This window comes from Cryphonectria parasitica (assembly GCF_011745365.1).
Source record: "Cryphonectria parasitica EP155 unplaced genomic scaffold M406scaffold_2, whole genome shotgun sequence".
Classification (NCBI taxonomy): domain Eukaryota; kingdom Fungi; phylum Ascomycota; class Sordariomycetes; order Diaporthales; family Cryphonectriaceae; genus Cryphonectria; species Cryphonectria parasitica.
Genome location: NW_024468910.1, coordinates 5,224,277 through 5,247,636, shown reverse-complemented (window position 1 = coordinate 5,247,636; position 23,360 = coordinate 5,224,277). Strand labels below are relative to the sequence as shown.

General features: G+C 52.0%; 6 protein-coding genes across 6 annotated transcripts; 5 read left to right on the top strand and 1 right to left on the bottom strand.

Annotated features, from left to right (window-relative positions):
- Positions 1–260: 260 nt before the first annotated feature.
- On the bottom strand, positions 261–2,566 carry M406DRAFT_52455 (family 78 glycoside hydrolase; the record flags this gene model as incomplete). Its single annotated transcript, XM_040924477.1, has 4 exons — positions 261–1,145; positions 1,240–1,595; positions 1,679–1,861; positions 1,981–2,566. 4 exons carry the CDS (start codon positions 2,564–2,566, stop codon positions 261–263), a joined length of 2,010 nt encoding a protein of 669 aa, XP_040780277.1.
- Positions 2,567–5,990: 3,424 nt separating this feature from the next.
- Positions 5,991–8,475, top strand: M406DRAFT_287451 (MFS general substrate transporter). Its single transcript, XM_040918736.1, has one exon. It carries the CDS (start codon positions 6,230–6,232, stop codon positions 8,102–8,104), a length of 1,875 nt encoding a protein of 624 aa, XP_040780276.1. The 5' UTR covers positions 5,991–6,229; the 3' UTR covers positions 8,105–8,475.
- A 3,883-nt stretch (positions 8,476–12,358) lies between these two features.
- Positions 12,359–14,273, top strand: M406DRAFT_287447 (uncharacterized protein; the record flags this gene model as incomplete). Its single annotated transcript, XM_040918735.1, has 5 exons — positions 12,359–12,867; positions 13,012–13,366; positions 13,459–13,576; positions 13,682–13,758; positions 13,849–14,273. Exons 1-5 carry the CDS (start codon positions 12,679–12,681, stop codon positions 14,271–14,273), a joined length of 1,164 nt encoding a protein of 387 aa, XP_040780275.1. The 5' UTR covers positions 12,359–12,678.
- A 776-nt stretch (positions 14,274–15,049) lies between these two features.
- Positions 15,050–15,638, top strand: M406DRAFT_75795 (uncharacterized protein; the record flags this gene model as incomplete). Its single annotated transcript, XM_040925903.1, has 2 exons — positions 15,050–15,109; positions 15,201–15,638. 2 exons carry the CDS (start codon positions 15,050–15,052, stop codon positions 15,636–15,638), a joined length of 498 nt encoding a protein of 165 aa, XP_040780274.1.
- Positions 15,639–18,915: 3,277 nt separating this feature from the next.
- Positions 18,916–20,318, top strand: M406DRAFT_65606 (family 28 glycoside hydrolase; the record flags this gene model as incomplete). The annotated part of the gene is made up of 4 exons (XM_040924936.1): positions 18,916–19,052; positions 19,142–19,957; positions 20,030–20,223; positions 20,281–20,318. The coding sequence occupies 4 exons, from the start codon at positions 18,916–18,918 to the stop codon at positions 20,316–20,318; spliced, it is 1,185 nt and encodes a 394-aa protein (XP_040780273.1).
- A 1,597-nt stretch (positions 20,319–21,915) lies between these two features.
- Positions 21,916–23,012, top strand: M406DRAFT_75793 (uncharacterized protein; the record flags this gene model as incomplete). Its single annotated transcript, XM_040925902.1, has 4 exons — positions 21,916–22,149; positions 22,239–22,354; positions 22,433–22,775; positions 22,857–23,012. 4 exons carry the CDS (start codon positions 21,916–21,918, stop codon positions 23,010–23,012), a joined length of 849 nt encoding a protein of 282 aa, XP_040780272.1.
- Between the last annotated feature and the right edge of the window lie 348 nt (positions 23,013–23,360).

Here is a 23,360-nt window from a genome sequence, read left to right as displayed (position 1 = left end):
GAGGCAGCACATCGATTAATATTCTCCTACTCCTTGCGTGACTCGAAAACAGGCTTCAGCCTGATGATGAGCTTCCTAAATGATGACGAGACGTGCATGCTGCGGACAAGTCGGTGAACATATGCAACCTCAGCCGAGTATTCCGATAGACCTTCCAAAGACCAACGCTGTGATTTATAAGGTCATAATTAAATCAAGAACCGCCAACATCATAATCCAAAGATCTGCTATGGACTTCCTAATATGACAACAAAACCAATCTAAGCCGGAACCAATGTCCAATTCCCTCCCGGCACCCCCGATGCCTCTCCATCCACAAGAGCAACAGTGTTACCCTCGACATCCTCCAGGCGCCCCGTCACCCCAGGCAAGGACACAGAGCCCACCGTCCCCTCGGGCGTCGACAACCACAAGGCCGTAACCACCTCGGTCCCAGCGTCCGCCTCGACCTGCACCTCTAACCGCCCGACCGGCGCCACATACCCAGCCTCCACGCTCACCAGCCCGCCCAGCCTCGGCGCAACAACCCACTCGGTCCCGCCCGCCGCCGCCAGCCGCAAGCCCGCCGTGTACATGGTCAAGACAGACGTAGGACCCGTCGACCAGCCATGCGCATGCGACACGCGCGCGTCGTTGGTGTAGGCCGCGTAGTGCAGGCTGCCGTCGGACGCATACCCCTCGATGAAGGTGCTGTTGGTCATGCGCGGGTCGTCGAGCATGAACCCCCACTGCAGGCGCGTCAGCTCCAGCGCGGCGGACGCGTTGCCCGCCGCGTGGTGGGCCAGCAGCTCAAAGTAGCCGATGAAGGGCGACACGGTGGCCGGTGTGCCACCTGCCTCGGGGGCCGGGGCGCCGTATGTGCCCCAGCGGGCGCGGAGGGCGGCTGCGACGGCTTTGCTCTGGGCGGCGGACTGGGTGAGGTTGGCGTGGACGGCCCAGGCGTTGCCGTCCTGGGGGGAGAGGGTGGTGGTCTCGTTGTCGTGGTAGAGGGAGGTGGTGTTGTCCCAGAGGAGGGTGTTGGCGGCGGTTTTGATCTTGGCGGCGATGGTGGTCCAGCTTGTTGCGTAGGATGTGGCGTTGAGTATGTTGGCTAGTTGGATGCCTTTGTTGAGGGTGTAGTAGAGAATGGCGTTGGCTTCGATGTTCTGTACTCGAATTAGTCAGTATCGCATTATAATGGTCTAAAAGCTGTAAAGAGGGAGAGGGGAAAGACATGTCAATGAATAATATTGTACTTACATGGCCACCCATACCAATTCTTAGCCAGTCGCCACTTGTGGTCACATTCATAAGGCCGGTATCATCAATATGGCCAATAGAAAACTCCAACCCCAGCGTAAAGTTCTTCCAGACACTTTGAAGATAAGCCAGGTCGTTGGTGTATTCATATAGCAGAGCGATATCGAGCAGGCCGTGCAGGTGGTAAGTGAAGCTGTAGGTACCGCCTACTTCCTCCCAAAACGGAACCCCGGCGTACGGCATGGCCCCTGAGGCGTTCTGCAGTAGCAAGAGGGAGTCGAGGCTGTTTCGGAGAGAGCTCATGTCGTTGGTGCTGACGAATATGCTTGGGCCAGTCACCACGATATCGCCAGGCCCTGTCATTAGTTCCATGAGTCGTTAGCCATCCAGGCTCTGTGTGCATTAACGACTTAGTAGCCAGGGGAGGCGATGATCTTACAGACGAGCCGGTCTCTTTTGGCTCCATCTACCAAGGCGGTGCTCCTATTTGTAATGGTATAGTTGTTATACCAGGTGATGGTCTCGGGTAGCTCGATGACCTCGGTGCTGTTGATGATATGGAGCCATATTAACGAATTACCTTGATGAGGATCGATAGAACATAATTGCGTTGTATATGCTCCTTTGAAGAAGAAGGAGGGGAAGAGAAGAAATCAGTTGATCAGCTATTCAGAATAAAATAAACAAGGATAAAGTTGCAAACAATGGGACAGAGCGTGATTCAAGCCCAGAGAGACTCACCTGCGTACCAGATACGATTCAACAGTTCGTCATTACTGTGAAAGTAGCCGGCATAGGAACGCAAATCCTGCGTCGGGGCGGCAGTGAAATGAACAGCAACGCTCTCCACCTCGATCGCTGCGCTGGAGTGACTGACGACGCTCAGGTATCGAAAGGCACCCCGATCGAACTCTCGAGCGACAGTGTATGTTCCCGGTCCAGCGCCCACATCAAGCCAGAGGGGTGTGTCCAGCCCAGCATCTGCGGTGGCGTCCGAAGCCAGCCCGTTGATCCATAGGCTGGACTCGGTAAAGGTCAGACCAATGACAGCATCACTCGAGGACACCGACCCGACCGTGACGCTGACCACGCCTCCTATGTTCCTCTTGTAGTCGAAGGTGATGGAAGAGTTGCCCCTGAGAACTGCACTCCCGTTCGTGCTGGCGACTAGGGATTGTGCATTCGACACGGTGCCGTTGACTCGATGTATCGCGGCTGGGAGAATCTTTCGTGATTCTGGGGCGAGTATGTATTCGGCGTAAGGAGGAGACGCTGCCGTGACCAGACCTGCCAGGAGGAGAGGAACTAGGAGGACACGTTCAAACATGGCTGCAGTGATGGCGGGGACCCAAGGATCCAATCTCCTTCTCTCTCTCTCTCTCTCTATCTCTCTCTCAGCCCACTATAAACCAGCGCATCGGTGTTGGAGCTCTGATGGCGCCCCCATGTCGTCTTTATACTAGATATATAACTCTAGACTACTATGTAGTGATCTATGAACCACTCTTCAGTTCCCCAGCGTGGGGAACAGGCCACTGCCAAGCTTGCTCTCCACACATTTATGAGAGAGGAGAGCTGCGTTGTCCGCGATGTCTTCAACCCGAGCTGGGACTAGGGGCAAGGGAGTCGGCTCTTGCAGCGGCAGATGTGTAAAGATCGGGTGTTTAATAGTGGGTTTGCCGGCGATATAACTGAGAGGAGCTAGCCAGTCACCCCATACTGAGCTCCCCATGGTGTTGTGGTCACCAGGACTTCGGGGAGAACAAGAAGTGCTCTTGCAGTATTGTCCTTGTCTTGCACATGATTCTATTCACGGTGGCTCGGTGAATTCGAGGCCCCATCTTTTCAAAGATATAACGATATGCATGTGGAGCAAGACCAGCACTGATATCGTTTGTAAATCTAGAAGAACAATTCATATTGGATATGACAAGTAGCAATGTACAAAACATGAGTTGGGGCACAGCAGTTGGAGATGCAACAACCAGGTCGAATGCAAACGCAACATGCAGATGATCTGGGGAAAACCTGGAGAACCCTGTTAGCGAATCCAAAGTACCACACCACAGTAGACAACACGCTCATCTTTACCGAGGTTGTCTCTCCATGATTTTGCTGAATCATCATTAGAGCAGAAAAAGCTTGAAAAAAAAAAAAAAAAGTCAAAGGAGGCAAAGAGGCAAAGAGGCAAAGAGGCAAAGGACCGTATGGCCCACGTCACCCCCCAGAGCTCATTCTTCGGCGCGGGGTATAAACCACCGAGCCGACCGGCTTGAAGACGGCGGATGCTATGGGTGAGTGTGGGCATTATGGATAGTGGGTACTATGAAAGAAAGAAAGACCCCGCAAATCGGTCCGGTCTGCGGGGACTTCATCTTTATCGCTGTGCTATGTACATTGCCATAGTACTACTATCTTGCTTCTCTTTTTTTTTTTTTTGCCTTCCCCTTTCACATTGCCTTTCCCGATGAAGAAGTAACAAAATGAGAGTTATACAAGAGCCAGACCATCTGCAAGGTGCCCAGGTGACTACAGTACTCGCATGCCCTTCCCCAACAGGTTGGGTTGGTTCAGACCATGCCTGCACGAGTTCTCTGTTGGTGAGAAAGGAGGAGACATGGAGCCCGTCCCATTTTTCAAACTCCTTGGAGAGGAAAGATCTTCCTTCAACACAGCTCCCCCACCGTACCCAGTCAAATTAATCAATCCCCATGGGCCAAATGCACCGGTGAGACGAGCAGTGGGATGATTTAAATGCGCGAACACTTGCTCCGCGTAAATAAGTGGGCTTTAGCTAGTCAGAAGTGGGACAACTCGCGACTTTGACAGCCCCGACATGAGGAGGATTCCAACAACATAAGCTGGGAAAAAGAAAGGAGGGCGCTGCATAATCTCAGTAATATTCGTCGATGGCATGCGGCCTTCTGGCGATGCTCGAGTACGTCACCACAGAAGGAGAACAGGAACAGGGCACAGGACAGAATTGGAGAATTTTAGGGGGGGGGGGCGGGTGGTAAGAGGAAGGCGGACCAGGGGCCAGGAACAGATGATGATAGCCAAGCCATCCGCAGCGCGAAAGCTCAGATCCTGCCGAGCCGGGTGCACCCACCCGTCCACGCCGTCCTTGGCTCAAAGGCTTGGTTACCCAGGAAGGGAAGCCGATGTTGAGCCTCAATGGGATGATGGTGTGCGGTCTGATCCGCATCATCCCATTCCTTTTCAAAGCACGATATCAACATCAGAGTAATTGTCGCCATCTCAAGAAGTCGTCAAGAGCTGATGACGGGGAGGCCGACTGAATGAGACACAAGCAATGGAGCGCCATCCAGGCGACTGAAGATAACAGGGGGGCATGTCCATGTCCCATGAACAGAGAAGAGAGCACCTTCTTCAGCCATGGCGTTATATCTGCTACTAACCCTAGTCCTCTTATTATTACTACTGTACTACGATAATCTCGTGCTTACATCTGAGTAAAGATCGAGTATACGCATGATTCACGGCTTCGTCGGACTGACGTCACAAGACGAATTCATGCCAGGGACCTTTCACCTTTTTTTTTTTCTTTCTCTCTCTTACACGTCTTGAACCCTCTTATTCCCGCCTGGCTAGGTCAACAGGGCGAAAACAGGAGCAGCCGGATGCGTGCTCCATAAGGTTGCCAGGCTGCCTTTAGTACCATCACCCAGGCAGATCCTCCCTCCGCCAATTAGCCCGGCCTCAGGACTGAATTTTTTTTCTCTTTCGTATCTACATGTACCATGTACTGCGTACCAAAGAATCACTGTCCAAGCCCTCTCTCACAGGCCTGCTTTTTTCTTCTTCTCATCTTTTCGCGCATCCTAAAGTCGCATCATTGCGTCATGGTGGACCTCAGTGCCTATAGCACGGCCCGATTAGCGCCTTAACATTCCTCAGGCAAGCCATTCACCTTGAGATGTTACCCTGGATACCATTCATACCTTTTTTCATTTGCCTGCTAAGCCTTTTCTGACCATGGCGGCAATGTCACTTTGACATCTGACATCTGAAGAAGGAGCAGTACAGCAGGAGGGAGTAGGCGGCTCTTGCTTTCTCGTCCTCCTGCTTTGGTACTACTTACTGCATAAGCTTTTGGTTGCTTGGACGACTCATCATCGACCAAGCCTGGTCTGTTGGCCAGGCATGAACCGTCGTTTCTCACCTCACCGACTCTACTTCCTTGTCCCGCATTGCTTGTTTCGTAGAATGGGGAAAATGCATTCAGCGTTCCTGCCTCGTCTCGTGTATCGTGGGTCTCTTATTCGTCATCCACCATCCTCCACTTGTTGTCTCCAGTCTTTTTGTTATCGTTTCCATCCTCTCTTCTCTTTTAGTCCCCTTGTGCAAGAACCCACAAAAATCTGTGAGTCTTTTTCCAGATTCGTCTCATAACCGGGTAGGAACGGCTCCAGATGGCCTTCCTCCAAGGAGAGGGGCAGGGGCAAGAGGCTATGGCCAGCCATGGGCCATGGCTTAGACTTTTGGTCCCAGTCACAACCCCATGGGCATCGGATCCGTTGAGAGAGGGAAAAAGCTGGAGAACCGTGGAGAGAGCAGCCCACTGGTACGCCCACTACCAAAGTACCTGCTGGATCGACTGATCTTTTTTGGCCGGCGCAACCTCGACGTTGTTAGCTCCTTCCTCGAGCAAGTACTTATACGCAGTGACGTCCCCTCTTTTTCCTTCTTTTCCCTCCTTCCCTTGTATTGTCTTCTATCATCCCTCCACACCCTCTTCTTGTCCCTGTTCTTACACGACGAGGCCTCGTGTACTGCTACACCTCTCTCCATCAACTCTCCCCCCCCCCTCCCCGGTGTCTCAATCTCTGTCCTTCTAGGATAGCATCTTTTTTTCCCTTCAGCAGTCACCAGGTCGTCCATCGTCTATCTTTGGCAACCCGTCCCATTCCCACCCTTACCACTTTGACAGTCAAGCCAACTTCTTGTTTGATTGTTTGCTCGTCCCAAGATGTCTCCCGCCAAAGACCCTCTTCCTTCGGGAGGTGGGACCACCCCACCGTCCGAATCCGACCATGCTGTTCATGACGACAAGAATGGCTCTCCAGGTGGCAAGCGGGAGCTCACTCTCGAGATGGCTGAGGACGATCTGCCCTTTGCATGGCCCAGCTGGAAGAAGTGGTGGGTCCTCACCGTCATCTTCCTGGTTCAGACGTCCATGAACTTCAACACATCGCTGTACTCGAACGGTCTCGACGGCATCGAGGCGGAGTTTGGCGTGTCCGCTCAGGTGGCCCGGTTGGGTGCCACGCTGTTCTTGATCCTGTACGCCTTTGGATGTGAGCTCTGGGCGCCCTGGTCCGAGGAGTTCGGCCGCAAACCCATCATGCAGGCCTCGCTCTTCCTCGTCAACGTCTGGTGTGTTCTCGTCGCCTTGTCCCCCAACTTCGGCTCGCTCCTAGTGGGACGTTGTCTGGGCGGTCTCTCCTCAGCCGGCGGCAGCGTCACCCTGGGCATGATTGCCGACATGTTTGACGCCGACCACCAGCAATATGCCGTTGCATATATCGTCCTGTCCTCGGTCGGCGGTTCCATCCTTGGTCCTATCGTCGGAGGCTTTGTCCAGTACTTTCTGACCTGGCGCTGGTGCATCTGGATCCAGCTTATCTTTGGCGGTTTCGTCCAGCTGTTGCACCTGCTCACGGTCCCCGAGACCCGTACGACGGTCTGCCTCGACAAGATCGCCAAGAAGCGCAGAAAGGCTGGCGAGGAGGGCATCTACGGCCCCAACGAGATCAATCCAGTCCTTAAGCGCATGGATTTCAAGGAGATCTGCCAGACCTGGTACCGGCCATTCAAGATGTTTGTGACGGAGCCCATCGTCCTGACGCTGTCTCTGCTGTCCGGTTTCTCCGACGCCCTTATTTTCATGCAGATTCAGTCCTTCAGCTTGGTGTACACGCAGTGGAACTTCAACGCCTGGCAACTGGGCCTGGCCTTCATTCCCATCGGAATCGGTTACCTCGTCGCCCACGCGAGTTTTATCCCGGCCATCAGGCGTAACATACGCCAGCGGGAGTCCAAGCCCGGCGACGAGCACGCGCAATATGAGAGCAGGCTGTGGTGGCTGCTTTTCACGGCGCCCTGCCTGCCAATCGGCCTGCTCATCTTTGCCCTGACGTGCAACGGTCCTCCTATCCACTGGATCGGCTCCATGTTTGCTTCTGGTATCATCGGCATTGCCAACTACGCCATCTACATGGCCACCATCGACTACATGGTCTGCGCATATGGGCCCTTCTCAGCGTCCGCCACGGGTGGCAACGGCTTCTCGCGTGATTTCCTCGCTGGTGTCCTCACCAATGCCGCCACGCCTTTCTACACCAACATCCCGGGCCCTCAGAATAAGCCTCTGCAGAACGCGTCCTTCATCCTCTTCGCCATCTCCTTCTGCCTTGTCGGTGCCGTCTATGTCATTTACTGGTTTGGACCCACGCTGCGCAAGAACTCGGCCTTCGCTCAGACGCTTGCCAAGGAGGCTGCGGAGCACCACCGCCGGCCATCTGCCGCCGCAACGGGTGGTGCCGCCGGCCCGACCGAGAAGGAGAAGGAGGAAATCACAGAGACGGCTCCAGTTTATGCCTCTCGCCCGAGACTTGGACCTGGCTCACGGACCAGCTCGTACCAGATTAGCAAGGATATCGCCTCGCGCAACGCAAGCCGCAACGCCAGCCGGGCGCACAGCCGTGCACACAGCTTCGAGGAGTCCAGGGGCCATGGCTCAGAGCCGCACACTCCCGGGGCTCATGGACATCAACATGTGCACCACCGAGACCTCGAGCAGCGGCTACACGGTCTCGGACGCATTGACTCGGAGGTCCAGTAGGAAGGTTCCTCTCCTCGTTGATACGGCTAACGAGAAAGCAATAGCAGCAGCCAATCACAAAAAGTCTGTGATCATGTAAGAGGGTCAAGTCAAATACCCTAGGTGTTGCATTTCGGAGCCCTCCCTTTTTGTCTCTTTATTTTTTTTTTCCTTTCCTTCTGCTTCATTCAGGATCAGCTCGGCACCTCGGGAGTTTTCATAATACCAGAGGAGCCAACATGGTTTAGGGATCGTGATCCTTGGTCTCTTCTCTGTCTGGCTTTTTGCATGGATGGTGGACTGCCAGTCGGGATTTTTATGACGATATGCGTAGACCTGAGTGCATGTTGGTCATTATAGATACCCAATACCACGTTTTTGTTTCTTCTCTGAATCGAGGTGAACTATGATGCCATGACTTAGTGAACCTTGGCTTTGCAGTACGCTTCTAATCCTCTCCTTGTTGACTGTACCGCAAAAGTGGTCACCTGGTTAGCCAATCATCCCATCACCAGGCTGGCCAGCGACCCTCTCCACAGTTGAGTGGTGCATATGGCGCTCTTAACTGCTGGCGGACAAATCTTGCTTGATGGGAAGGAGGGGAACGAAAGGAGGGAGGGAATAGAGACCGACCCTCGTCACCGGAACAATTATTACGCGTCAGAAACCGTACCCCCCAAGCATCCACAGCAGATTTAATATATTGATCGACGGGATGACAGACAGATCAGATCATCCCGATGCATTGATTGTTTGTTGCCAGGGTTGGAGGAGGAGAAATATCCGCAACCGTTCTTTTTCCCTCTTCAGGGCTATCTAATGTCTCACCTGTGAAACGGCGGTGGCGTCATTATAACGGCGTTGATTATTGCTCTTTCATCTCCTTCTCAAGTGCATTCTTACCCAAGAGAAAGGTGGTAAGAGGAGGGCCCAGCTAATCCGGACGCGCACACAAGAGACATACAGCGACACTGCGTTATCTGATAAGAGTAAATGAAACGGCGGAATTCCGAGACACTTTACTGCATGCATACTTGTCACTTTACTGCTGTGCTACATTGTATCCACCAAGCCGGAGCCCACGATACAGAATCAAGAAGGAGGAATACGAACCAACGGAGGCAGATTAAGAGGTTTTTCCATCTTTATCTTGGTCTTGTTCATCCATGTCGGTGTGAAAACGAGACAAGAGAGGATCGCCACAGGGGAAACCAACGCCCTGAGACCGGGTTCGACCCCTCCGGCGATGGCACCTGTCGTTCTTGACCGCGTCAAATCTCGGGCGAAGGACTTAGCTTATCTAAGTAGCCTCTTCAGAAGAGAGATCCGCTTTGTGTGGCTGGTGACCTTCTTGACTCAAAGGAAAAGAGGAAGGAAGAAAGAAAGAAAGAAGAGCTCAGCTCCGACTCAGGCTGTCCACCCCCTCCCTACCTGAATGGAAGCAGTCATGTCAAAGTGCAGACTTGCATACAGACTCGTCATCGTCAAGTTCCATCCCACCACTCACTACTGTGGGCTGTCGGCCGTTACTGTCACATTGGTGGCGACGAGTGGTGGTGCGCCGCATTGCTGCAGGCACCTGCAGCCCGACGTGTGATGGGAAACCCCGCTGAGCTGCATATTTTAACATTGCGGGGGCCGCTCGCTTACCGGTAGTACGTCGATAGTGGTAATGCATGTTCGTGTGAGCTTTTGCCTACTGATGTCGTGCCATAATGCGTGGTACGTTGTGGACTTGCACCCGGTCTCGTTCTGCTGGACGACGATACGGGAAGAGAGTTTATCAGAGTGTGGGTGTTATCTGGGGCTTGTGTGTCTCACGTGGCGTTTGGATGAACGGGTTGTGTGGGTGTGAAAATGCGTTTTGCGTGTGGGAGCACATGTCGCGAATTTTCCTTGGATGGGGGGTATTAATTAACTACCATCCCTCCTCCTTGCTCCTTGCTCCTCCAGCCCCGTCCCCCCCTCATAACTGCTGCGGATTCATCTTCCCAGGGGGGTCGCGGGCGTCGGCGCAAACCGCGGCGGGAAACTTGGCAGCACACACACACAAAGCCAAACACCACCCACCCAGGAAGGAAAGAAAAAAAAAAAAAAAAAAAGGAAAGCAAAATAAAACCAGAACTGGTCACAGGAAGATGGGGAAGGATCCAAGAAGGGAAATTCTACTAAAGTAGAAGCATAAAGCATGACGGGGTTGTTTAATTATCCACCACGTGGAGGAGAGCAAATCGTGGCTTTGTTTTTTCCTTCGCTTTCTCCAATTGGCTCTCGGTCGACTAATTCTACGACAAGGTCACAAGCCCAGCTCCGCGGCTGGTCCCTTCTCAGGTGGCACTGGCATTGGTGGGAAAGAAAAGCCACACCACCACCACCTACTTACTCTTACTAGTACTGTAGGCTTGCATGAGCCCCACGACTAGCGTCCGGCACGTCATGCGGTTTAGGTGCAAGCAAACGGGAAGAAAGAAGGGCAAGTTGATCGTTGATCATTGATGCACGAACCAAATCTTCCCGTCACCTTATGGGGCACATGTCGAAGAGTGGATTGGATCGCTGACGATCACGGAGGCAGGGTGGGCGTTTGCTTCTTTCGATGTTGCTAGCTCTGTGCCTTGCTTTTTTCTTCTTTTTTCTTTGTTCATAACGTTCGCCTAATATAGGAGGATCTGAATGTTGGCAGGAGAGAGAGAGAGAGAAAGACAAGAGGATGACGAATGTGCCCTGCTCTCCTTGCTTAGTTCATCCCATCTTCGTCCTCTCACGAGACCGGTCAAGGTTCGTTGGGAAGGACACCCTCATTTCCAAAAGGCCCGCAGGCTGGACTGGACCTCCGTGGGAATTTCAGGACGGGCGTGGTTTGTTCTGGGCCATTCAATCAATCATGATGTGTCTCTCGCCTCATATTTTATTTTATTTTTGGTGTAAACCATAAAAGCACAGTCCATGCCTCGTCACCATCCCCCTATAGGGCCCCCCCCCCTTTTCTGAGGGGAGGATTATCTAAGTGTTATTTTTCTTTCTCTTCTTTTCTCTTCTCGTCTCCATTCTGTCCGATGCTAGAGGAAAAGTGCCGTCAAGGGCTGTGGGCGTTGGCGTGATTACTTACATATTCAGCCAGGCCAACCCCCAGCTGTGAATACCCACTCTTCCATTTGCTCCTGTATCCACAACCCCACAGCACCGGATGTTTCATGTAGCCCGCAACCTGCATGGTGACCGAGTTGCATCCCCTCCGTTCGGATCCGCCGAGTCGGTCTAGTTTTCCCCTCGTCTCTGCAGTGTACACACACAAACACGCGCCCGCCCGCCCACCCTCCTCCAGGGCTTGTCAGCCGTACTAAAAACTACATAATTACTAGTGTACCATAATGGGACAATGCTTCGGACGCCACAGGTCTGTGTGTCTGAAGGGGATGCACCGTTGGGTTGAAGGACACGGAGTAAGAGGAGAACAAAAAGGCACTCGGTCTAGATACTCAAGACTTTCGGTTGGCAGGCTTCCAGAACCCTCGTCCCGCTAGGCCGTCCCAAATATTCGAGACAAGAGATCAGCACATCGCCTCGTTAAAGGTGCACGGCCTCCCGTCTCAAGCGACAAGAATAAGAAAATAAGAGGACAGGAAAAGGAAAGGATCTCATCAGCATCACGACAGCAGTGAAACAGTAAAAGGATGGCTCCAGGACCACACGTGGGTTCGGAGAAAGACAGGGTGATGGTTTCTGACGTACGTACTATGTATCCATCACTCATTCATTTATTCATTGCAACATCAAGACCGTTTTGGTCGTGTGCATTGCTTCTGCCACCGTGCATGTACTATGGTACCTTCAACCCACCATCCACTCTTCATTCTCTTTCTCCCCTCCTTCTTCCTTTTTTTTTCCCTTTTTTTTTTTTTTCCTTCATCGTCCCCGCTGGGCCACCACCTCGTGCTACCTCCCGCTGCGGGTTCCCGCGTGCCAATATCCAGACAGGGCTCCGGGGTCTCGTTGACGGAGCACTGCCCCGTTCGAGCAAGTCCAACGTGAAATCCAACTTGCAGGCCCTTTCATCTATTCTTTCCTTTTTCTTATTTTCTCGCCCTACGTGTTAGTACGTATTATACTTTCTTCACTCAGCAAGCTCGGTTGTCCTGCTCCGCGCGCTTCCCCCCCCCCTCCTCAAGGATCAGGCCTGGCGCAGCAGAGCTCCATAATATGGTTATACCTCGCCCATGCCCAGCCACATCGTCCTCGTACATCCGTCGACCCGCTGGCCAGACCACTGAGGACAAGCAACAGCTTGTCTTGCTTTAAACTTTCAATTCTCCTATCTTGGCACCTCTCTTCTTTGCTTTTTTCTGATCTGGCTGTTTTTTTTGCTTCTTTCTATATTTTTTCCGGACCTATACAAAACTGTTTATATTTGTACGCCCGGCACGCACGCACGCGCGCACCAATACTACTCTCTTCCTCCCTCCTCCTCCTCCTCCTCCTCCTCCTTCTCCTCCTCTTCTTCTTCCTCTCCCCCACTCCCTCTCCCTACAACTCCGCCCCGCCAGCGACATACGATTTACTCCCCGGCCAGAATGTAGCTTGGGGGACCATTATCGATGGAGTCGATCATGATCTCCCCCCGAGACGACGATGATGTTATTTACTACAACCCGTCCCGGCAGATCTATGCAGGATTATGGACTTTATTTGCCGGGGCCACTGTCTTCCTCTCCCTGAGGCTCTGGTGCAAGCTCACCAGGCGTCATGGGCTCTGGTACGACGATTACATTCTCATATCAGCATATGTGAGTTTTCTTCTCTTTTGATAGTATATGATTCATGAATAAGAAGGAAAACAATATCTTGACGCCTGTTCATCTTCCATGCTCGCTTACTTCTTATATATACTCAACAATGACTAACCTTGCACTCATTTTCCTCTCATTCAGTTATTCCTCATGACCACTGATATCATCATCACTGTCGAATACGCAACCGGCTACAGCCTGGGCAGCTGGAACGACCGCATGCACATCCTCATCAACACCTCGTCGATCGGCACCGTCATCGGCCAGGCGGTGAGCAAGTCGGCCTTTGGAGTGACCCTGCTGCGCATGGTGGAGAAGAAATGGCAGGCGGGTATCCTGTGGTTCTGCATCGTCAGTATGGACAGCATCGCCTTCAGCAAGTGTATCTTCCAGTGGGCCAAGCTGTGCGGCGACGACGATTACCAGCAGTGGTACAGACTGCAGGGCTGGTGTCTGAATGAAGATTTCTCCGATCAGTGGAAAGAAATCGGAAATAGTAAGCCCCGCCAGAATGAAAGAGATGCTGTATTTTGGGGGGGGGGGGGGGGGGGAATATGCCCAATCACTAACATATGCGTGTGTCTTCAGTCTACAACATCCTTATGGACTTTGTCTTTGCCATGTTTCCCTGGTTCATAACATGGCGTCTGAAACTCCAACGAGCAGAAAAGGTTGCCCTCTGCCTGACACTGAGTCTTGGAATTATGTGAGCGCTCTCTCTCTCTCTCTCCACCACCCTCGACCTCTACTGTTTTCCTCCTCTTTCCTTCTATGAAATGTTGTAAGCAAAGCTAATACATGGCGAAAATAGTGTCGCTATTATCACGGCCGTCAGGACTTGGTGGAAGGATACTCCACTCATGCACGTTCACGACACATGGTACATGTGTAAGTCATCGCCGCCGTCCCCTTGTTCCTGTTTCTTCTACAGAAAAAAACCAGGCACAAGATTCCCAGAATGCTAACCCCCTACAACAGGGCGAGACGCCATGTCCGAGATCTGGTACTCTGGCGAGGTAGCCGGCACCATCATCGTCCAGTGCATCCCAGTCCTCCGCCCCTTCGTCAAGGACCTCCACACATCATTGACATCCCGACGACTGGACGCCACAGAGCCCACGACCAAGGGCTCCAACAACTGGCGCGGCAGCACCCTAGTGGAGAAGAAGGGCTTCGCCTCCATGTCCCGGGACGAGGAAAACCAGAAGAGCCCTGGGATCTTCGAGCTGACCGAGATTCCCGAGGAGGTGCAACCGCCCGCGTCGATGGCAAGGTCGGGAGGAGGGTATTATCATCATCAAATGGGTCATCACACCGACGCGTACTGGTCTCCGTCCGAGATTGATCTTCGCATCCAAGCAACACACACGAAACCGCTCAAGAAGGAAAGCTGGCCGCTCTGAGGAGAGGAACAGGGAAGAAAAATATAAAAAGAAGAAAAATGAAGCGCGGTATGCTTCGTCGTGTGTTCTGTTCAAGGTGTCGTCGTCTCCCCCAAAAAAAATTCCAAGTATTTCAAGGCAGGGTCCTTCATACATATATATGACTTCGTTGAACCCTTCGCCCTCCTCAGGCTGGACCGGACACATGTAGGTGGCCTGGTTGCTCTTTGCCTTCTTCTGTCGTTTCCAAAAGAAAATTCAAGGGCGTTTTGTTTCGGCTGGCTGTGCCCAGGGAATATGTTCATCAAATTTGGCAGGTTTACTTTGCAGTAAGGCAAGGCGTATTGCGGAGTAAGGTTCCGGCTGTTCTTCTGCTTATGTTTCTTCTACTCTTCATGTACATTCGGGACTCGACGATACCTTTTCTTAGTCTTTATCATTAAATAAGAGGTGTAACCATTAACGAATGAAAAAGCTTGCTTTTTTAAGGATGAAATGATGTTTAGACTCGTCTAGGCCGACTTAGGATGGCGATTCAAGAGACATAGTCACCGCAGATCACCTCTACATTTATTACCCGGAGCGGGACCAACCTTGTGCCGTAGCCGGCTTGTTGCGAGACAGGAATGACGTTATTGTCATGTCACAAAACTTCTAGAACGAATGGTCTGCGCATTCAAGTCACTCTCCACAGCAACAGTTGACCTTTTGAGCTGTAATTACAAGGCCGAGTATGCTCATCGTTCAGTCAGAGGACCCAGCCTGAAGAACGGAAGAACGGCAATCAAGATTCAATCATGACATCAACAACAACCACAACGACGACGACCGGCCAGTGCCTGTGCGGCAGAGTAAAAGTGAGTATCTTGGCGCAATGACAACGACTCAACGACAGGATCATCCTTTCACCACACCAAGATGCTAATTAACGTGAACAATTACAACCAGGTCACAGTAACGGGAAAACCCCTCTCATCCTTCCCAACCCTCACATGCCACTGCAACAGCTGCAAGAAGCGAAGCGGCGGCGTCGCCTCCTACGCCTTCCTCGTGCCCAAGCAGCATGTGCAGTTCTCCCCGGCCCCAAACGAGGCCCCGACGGACGACAACACTGGCTCTGCCGCCGCCGTCGGGGTTCACAAGGTCTACGTAGACAGGAACACGGGCAGCGGGCAGCCCATGCAGCGGACCATGTGTGGCGCGTGCGGGTCACCCGTGTGCATCATCGAGGCGGCGGATGCGGATGTCAGGTGTCTGCAGTTTGGCCTGTTCGCGGGCAGCGAAGGGGTTGATCTCTCTGCGACTAGACCGGGTCTAGAGTTATTTGCGAGCAGGCGGGTTGCGTGGATCCCTGAGATCGGTGAGGAGGTGAGAGAGGCGGCTTGAGTAGATGGGGTGGATGGGTTGTGGCTAACGAGCATTGTTTGGGCATCCATGTGTTCATGGTCGCGCGTAATTACGTGTAGGTCGTAGCAACTGATTGATAAGCTTTTGCTATATTGTAGTATGCGAGCAGTACTGTATTGCCATGATCTAAACAGAGCAGTCGGCACTTGAGCCGAGGGACTCTCCTGTCTCTTCTTCTCGCATATATCGATTGTTTCTCTATTGCACTCTGTTGATACCATTTTCATACCTCCTTTTAACCCAATATTGGCACCAAGTGGGCAGTCATGTTCGCCCTCAATCTTTACATGATCATCTACATCATTACAGAAGGATGGACGACAATTATAAGACCATCGTGTGCACAAGATACTTTTGCAATTTATCCTTTGGGCTAGATCCAGGATTCTATATGCATATCTTCCTTTTCCCAAAACAAAAGCCCTTTCCTTTGGTCCTAGCATGTTTCAATTGAAGCAAATCTGCAGTCTTTTTTAAGGCACACAACTAAGAAGTGTAGAGTTGGGCATATGCTCATCTTGGGTTGTCCTTGTGGTTCACCAACTTGCAAATTACCTCAACATCCTCCCATAATCACAGCTTTGTTGGTAGGGAAGTCCAGAGAAGGAGAAAGAGAAGAAAATAAGAAATTAAGGAGAGAGCAGGAGAGTATTACGTGAGATCGGTTCTGAACGAGGCATGACAAGGAATCCCTCATCACTGCCAACAAGGGTTGTGTTAATTGATCCATACCATGACATCCTTGGCAGCCAGCAACCCTGAAGCATCCATGCCCAGCTCATCTCTCGACCGCTTCGTGAGCCGCAATGGAATCCTTCAGTAAGACAGGAAAGACAGCACCAGGAACCTCTGCGTTGCCCCTTGTTTGAAAGTTCACGAAGACAGCAGGATATCCATGGACAGGCTGCGATCCTCGCCCAGGTGTCTCTTTCTGTCTCTCTCTCTCTCTCTCTTTCTGTGTGTGTGTGTGTGCGTGTGTACGAATGTCTGTAACAGTGTAAAACCCACCCCACCCACCCAAGTTTCTGAAGAAGACTGCTCGGCCGAGGTTTATCCAATTATCTCCTGACTTTGGGACGGAATGATCCGAATCAGCCTTATCAAATTAGCGCCCTGTTTAATAGTTTCCATTGATATGCAAAGGCTTGTGGGCTGGTTCCGAGACCACCGAGAGCCGTGCCTGGATGTGACCGAGCACATCATCAATCACCATGGTGGCAGCGGGCAGCGGCTCAGGCAGGACGATCCCTTGGAAACGCTCGTATTCTGCAAAGGGGGGTGGTTGTGTGGTTCGGGTCTCCATGAAAGTTCATTACCACGCTACAATCCATGCTAGGACCCGACCCAGACAACTCTCCCTCCTGTTGCGGAGTTGTGGGGCATGCGGATCCCTTCTCGACCACGAGCCAGAACATCCTCCATGACAAAGAGCCTCATGCAGTCTCTCTTGGATGTGCCTTGCTCGCAGCCAAGTTGCGTATAGATGATACAGAACCACTTACTATTATGGCTATGAGATCTGCCAAGTCGCCTTGGCCGATCAAAATGTTCCCAGTTTCGGAGCCTGACAAGAAGGCCCTCCGCCAAATGTCTCGATCAAACTCATTTGTGTGGGCCGTTGACGCGCAGCTGTTCGTAAAATTGATGCTCTATTCTCCGACACAAGATTAAAACTGGCCCAAAAGACGTCCGTATTTGACGCTGCCGGCGCGGAGACTACCAAAGAGTCTCAAGTACCGTCCTCGCCTCGCCTCGCTTCGCCAGTACGCAGAACACGATACCTTTCGTCTCGGCCCACCTCTCGACTAAAGAAGAAATGGAACGGGGACATTCCCTCCACAGCGCGTAAAAACGTTTCCTCGCGTGGCCTCGCTTGAGGCAATTCGTAGCAAACGCGATGGAGATCCCCCACAGGTTATTGGCGGATCAATTTCGGGAGGAGGGTGTTGGGAGGAGACGTGGGCTGGAAACGAAACATCGATCCTATTCTCATCCCTGCGGGCGGCGGGGGAGGTCGCCTTTCTGTGAAACAACAGACTGCTGCCAAGAAACGCCCCTAACAAGGAAGCCCACCCGCTTGCACAGAATAGTGCATAGAAGGAGTTATTGCCTCGAAATTATTTCCGAACCCTTTTTTTTTTCCTTCTCTTCATACTCTTTCGCCAATTTGTTGAACTTTCATGGATTCCTACTGTTTCTCCTTCGGTTACCCAACAGCTCTTGCAGGTTCTTCGCTTGGAGAGGAAGCGGTGAGTACAGACGCTGTAAAGCAATTGGTCTTGGAAAGTGACCAACTCGGTTAGGAATTCAAGTTCATCCTGTATTCTCTTTGATTTCTCCTCCTGAGTTTTGTTAAATGTTTATTTACATAGTGCTTGCTTTCTGTCCGAACCATCATCGGTCCTATTGTTACATAGTAATTCTCCACATCAGGCCAGGCGCGTAGTAGTTTCCACCTGTTTCTTGCATAATCCACAGCGAGAAAGAAAGAAGGAAAGAAACCATGTTCCAACAAAACCCCATTTCGTATGCGTGTGTAGATTAAAGGAGTTGAGGCTACGTCGACATGCGCCGAATTCATATCCATTAGCCGATAGAACTGGGTCCGCTTAACCCCCCCTGCTTCAGATGCAGGAGACCTTGATTAAACCAAAACTGGAGCCCCGGAGACAGGATCCACTTCCGTCCCAAGGAAGGGGATTGAGGCTCTCGGGCGCCTCGTTCGCCCCCGATGCCTTCATATATATAAAGAACTGCCAAGTCGATCTCGTTGCTTGTTTGTATCTTGGCTTTTTCTCTTGTTTATTCAATCCATCCTTCTTTCTTCCTTTTGCACCAAGCTTCGCACGCCAGGTTGCGTCCAATCTTTTGATAAGACCCTCATTTTTCTGTTACACCTTTTTTATCTTTCCCAGAAAAACAGTATTCAAACATTTCAACCCTCTCCTGCATCTCAACTTTTTCAATCCAGCTATTCACAAAACAAAAATGCGTTCTTTTGCGATAGCTTCTGTTGCCGCAGCTGTGCTGCCCGGCGCCCTCGCTCGTCCCAACGGACAGATCTTCCAGCGAGGATGGGGAAAGGAGGCCTTCGGAGGAGGTAACGGAGGTGGTCGTGGTGGATTCGGTGGTGGCTACGGAGGTGGCTGGGGAGGCAAGGCTTCTTCTGCAAGTGAGTTTTCTCTGGCTTTTCTGACGGAGTATCTACCCTTCAAAAGGAAGTTCAACAACAACAAAAAGGTTCAAGGCTGACTTCATGTCTCTTGTAAAGGTGTCTCCAGCTACAGCAACGAGGCCAGCGCAACCTCCAACCCGGCTCCTTCGTACGAGTCTGCCTCTGTCACCTCTGCCTACGTGGCACAGGCCCAGGCCACCAGCGGCGCGGGCTACACAGTGGCCTCTGCCAGCGCCACGGCCACTGGCTCGTCCTCTGGCTCCTCGAGTGGCTCCTCGGGTGGTTCCGGCTCCGGCACTGCCATCAGCTCGCTTGCTGGCGGCTCTGGCGTCGGTGGAACGACCTGCACCGTCACGGACTTTGCTGACGTGACGGCCTCTGCCTCTGCCTGCTCCAACGTCCTGCTGAGCGGCATCACCGTTCCCGCCTCCAGCACCCTCTCGGTCACGGTGCCCAGCAACGGCGCCCTGCTCTTTGCCGGCACCATGACGGTCGAGTACACGCCCGACACCGACTACACACCCATCGTGCTGACGGGCAGCAACGCCAAGGTGGCTGGTCTCGCCGGCGCCGTCATCGACGGCCAGGGCTCCCAGTACTGGGACGGCGAGGGCTCCAACGGCGGCACTGACAAGCCCGACAAGTTCATCAGCCTGGACGACGTCGACGGCTTCACCTTCGAGCAGCTCACCATCCAGAACTGGCCCACCCACTGCTTCTCCCTCAGCGGCTCCGACCTGACCATCAACAACCTCATCCTGGACAACAGCGCCGGCGACGAGCTGGACAGCGACGGTGACGCCCTCGGCCACAACACGGACGGCTTTGACGTCTCCAGCATGACCGGCCTGTACGTGTATGATGTGACTGTCTACAACCAGGACGACTGTGTCGCCGTCAACGATGGTTCCGACATGGTCTTTGAGAACATGTACTGCTCTGGCGGCCACGGTCTCTCCATTGGCAGCATCAAGACCGGCAAGACCGTCTCCAACGTCACCTTCAAGGACTCGAGCGTCGTCAACTCCGAGAACGGTTGCCGTATCAAGACCTACGATGATGCTACCGATGCCTCCGTCAGCGACATCACTTACAGCGGTATCACCCTCAGCGGAATCACTGAGTAAGTTTTCTTCATTAAACAAAGCCCCCATTCTTGTTCAATCACCACTATATCACTAACACCGTTTACCAGCTACGCCATCGATGTCCAGCAGGACTACGAGAACGGCAGCCCCACTGGCGACCCAGGCAGCGATTGCACCGTTAGCGGCATCACCTTCGAGGACATCACCGGTACCACCAGCGGCGACGACTCCTACAACTACTACATCCTCTGCGGTGACGGCAGCTGCACTGACTTCACCTGGACCAACATTGATGTCACTGGTGGTTCCACCTCTTGCTCTCCCAGCGGCGATATTTGCCCGTCTTCTTGAAAAACAGAAAGACTACGAAGAGAAGGATGCGAGAAGGCTTCCTGAAATGTTTCAACTGTACATATATACTACTTTAAAGGTGCTTGCTCGGCGAGACCAATCCAATGTATACGTATTTTACTCTACAACCATTCCTTCCTATTATTTTGTAGCCAAAAGCATAGGTACATAGTCCAAGTGAGATGGGAGAGGGGCCTCAGCCTTGCAGGATTCGCTATATAAAGGTGAATCTTTGTACATTCAAAACAAGTCGCGGGCCCCTTGATGTTCCCACTTTTTCTGTCAGGCTCGCTGGACCAATCCTCCTCTCATCGCTGGCGCCAAGCTTCATCCCATTTGCATGGCGAGCGAGCACAGAAGACGAGCATGGAGCCCCGCCACTCCACCTGCGCAGCTATGTCTTACATTAGCTCAGATCGTAATTAGATGCGGGCTTCGAGTAGCCTATTGTCTTATGCAGGTCAGTTGGTAAGAGAGGGTGAAAGGAGAGAGTCATGTGTGCAAGATACTATTCTTGTTGATGTAGGCCCGCCACGATCAACTGGTGTCATCACAGCGATCTTCTCAATCGCTTAGAAGAGTTTTGTCCTTGAATGTGCAACTTGGCCCATGTCTCGTTATGAGATATTCAGCGTGATGGACGTTTTCTTACCATCTCCGTTCCATATCTTCCAAACACAGACTGAAGTCATGTTTAAGGTTCACATGAGTTACCTTTCTTCAACACGCCTGTTTATGCTGGTTGTTCTATTCTATAGCCATAAACAGCCCTCACTATGATCTATGCTTACGCTGAGAAAGGCGTATGAACAACAAGCAATAACTGGCACATGAAAAGGTAAGCATACTGCTGAGACAGGAAGCCATAAGTTCCGCTGATGCAGTAGAAAGAACTGGAACCATCAGAAACCCTACTAGATCCCTTGGATAGCATTGTCTTGTGTTAGTCTCCCTCTAATCTATATCTCCTCTACTGTATTTGTGACCATGGTCGATTTTCTTCCGCTCAAAAGACCAATTGAGTTTCATATGTATGGCCTAGACCCAATCCTTGCGCAGCCCAGAATGACAGCCCAACATGACGTCCGCGCTACATACACTCTAAGCCACATTTGAAATCTGAGCTTGCGTTTTCTCCTGCCAGTGACAACACATACTTGAAATGACATTGGCCCAGTTCGGTCCCGTGCATCATTTAGTCTAAGTAATCCAGTACCTCTTCAGGGATTGTCAAATGCTCCAAACTTTACCAGATTCCAGACGCAATTCATGATGCAGGGTGCACTGTGATTACATGGCGACACAGGCCAAGCTAGACATGTCAGATTTCACCACCCTCACATCAAGTTTACCAAATGTAATCGCCTCCTGTTCTCCAGTCAGCTTCCTTGTCATGAGTTCCCATCTGGTTCTCCTCCTTTCTCTTCGAACAAGTGGGTCCATTGGCCAACTGGCTTGATTCTGTGGTAAAAAAGTGGTGGGCCCGTTCAAGCTCCTGCGCAGTGGAAGACAACTCTCCTCCTAATGATGAGCAGTTCACGATCTTGCACCTTCAGAACAGTACAGGTGATTTGATATCGGGTCAATCAATTGGCGATAGACTGCATTCTTGTCTACTACGCCCTATACAGAGCCTTCTCTCATGCCTCCCGCCGCATTCTTTCCTCTTTCCCTTCTACCCTTCAGTAGAAAGACAAACAAGCTCAAGATCCGACTTCTTCCCAACATCAGCCAGCAGCAAGAATTTGCCTCCTCAATGTTCACACATGAAGCAGTTGCAAGCATCTGCTTCCATATTCTGACTGCTCATCGTTCCATCGTGCAGCTGTTCAACATCCTTGGCACCGCCCTCATGGGCCTCGTTCTTACCCAGGCTGTCAGTATTGATCTCTCCACAGGCAGACAAAGAAAGGGGGGGCGGGAAGAGAAAGTGATCTTTGGAAGACTAACCAGATCATGTATCAGGCCCCTGCTTGTCATATCTCTTCCTCCTCCTCTGAGATGATCGTCGCTGGTAACAAGACCTACGCAATCGTCCCTATTCAGTGGACCGTTCAGATCAACAACACCGAGAGCCCCTAGTCAGTACCTACTTTGACCCCCTTTTGGCACCCTTATGGACACATATAACCAATCAACCTAACTCCTGAGCCTTGTAGCAACCTTACCATCGAGGGCACCAAGCAGGATGTCTTCCATAGCATCACCAGGGTTGACCCCGACGCCGCAGCCAACATCAACAACACCGTGAATGCCATTACCACTGCCCTCTTCGCCAATCACACTTCTTCCGCCATCCCTGGTATCCACGACGACGCCACGTACACGCCCATCAACCACTTCTGCAACGTTGCCGGCTGGGGTCGTTGCTCTGTCGACCGTCTGTACCAGGGCATCGCCTACCTGGACGGCGTCCCAGGTCAGCCCTCCAACGGTCCAGGACCGGGCACCTGTGGCCGAGTTTCTTGCTCGTACTCCGCCGCTATCTTCTGGTGCAACGATGTGAGTGGATTTCTTTCCCATTTCCCTTTGATCTTACATAGGATGGTTGGTATCTACTAACAACTCCTTCAACCTTGACAGAACATGGAGACCAAGGTCCTAGATAGCTTTGGCAGCATCGGAGATGGCGTCGAACGCATCATTGATGTGTGCTCCGTGGGTAGCAGAGCTCTGGTCGACGGCCAGCAATTCTTTTCTGACGGCTGGAATGCCATTGCTCGATACGATGCCTGCTAGGTGAAATGGGCACCATAGAGGTGCGTATGTGTACATATGTCTGTGGAGATCAGCATAGTGTTCAGAAATCACAATGATCGAGGAGGCGGTTTCATCCAAAAAGACGTACAAACAGTTCACTATACCATTTTTGCTTCTCGACTAACACTTGGATCGAGTACTGTGGGAAAAGACTGATCGATTGATGATGTGAACCACACACGCTTGAATACGTCTTCCGGAGCCAACTGCGGGATGGAGGAGGCAGTCCACGTGTTCGCTCAAGGACTGCCGCCTCAGATAAGTCGTGCATGACCCCTGACCCGATTCTCGAGCAATGCCACGTATGCAACGCACGATGCAAGTATC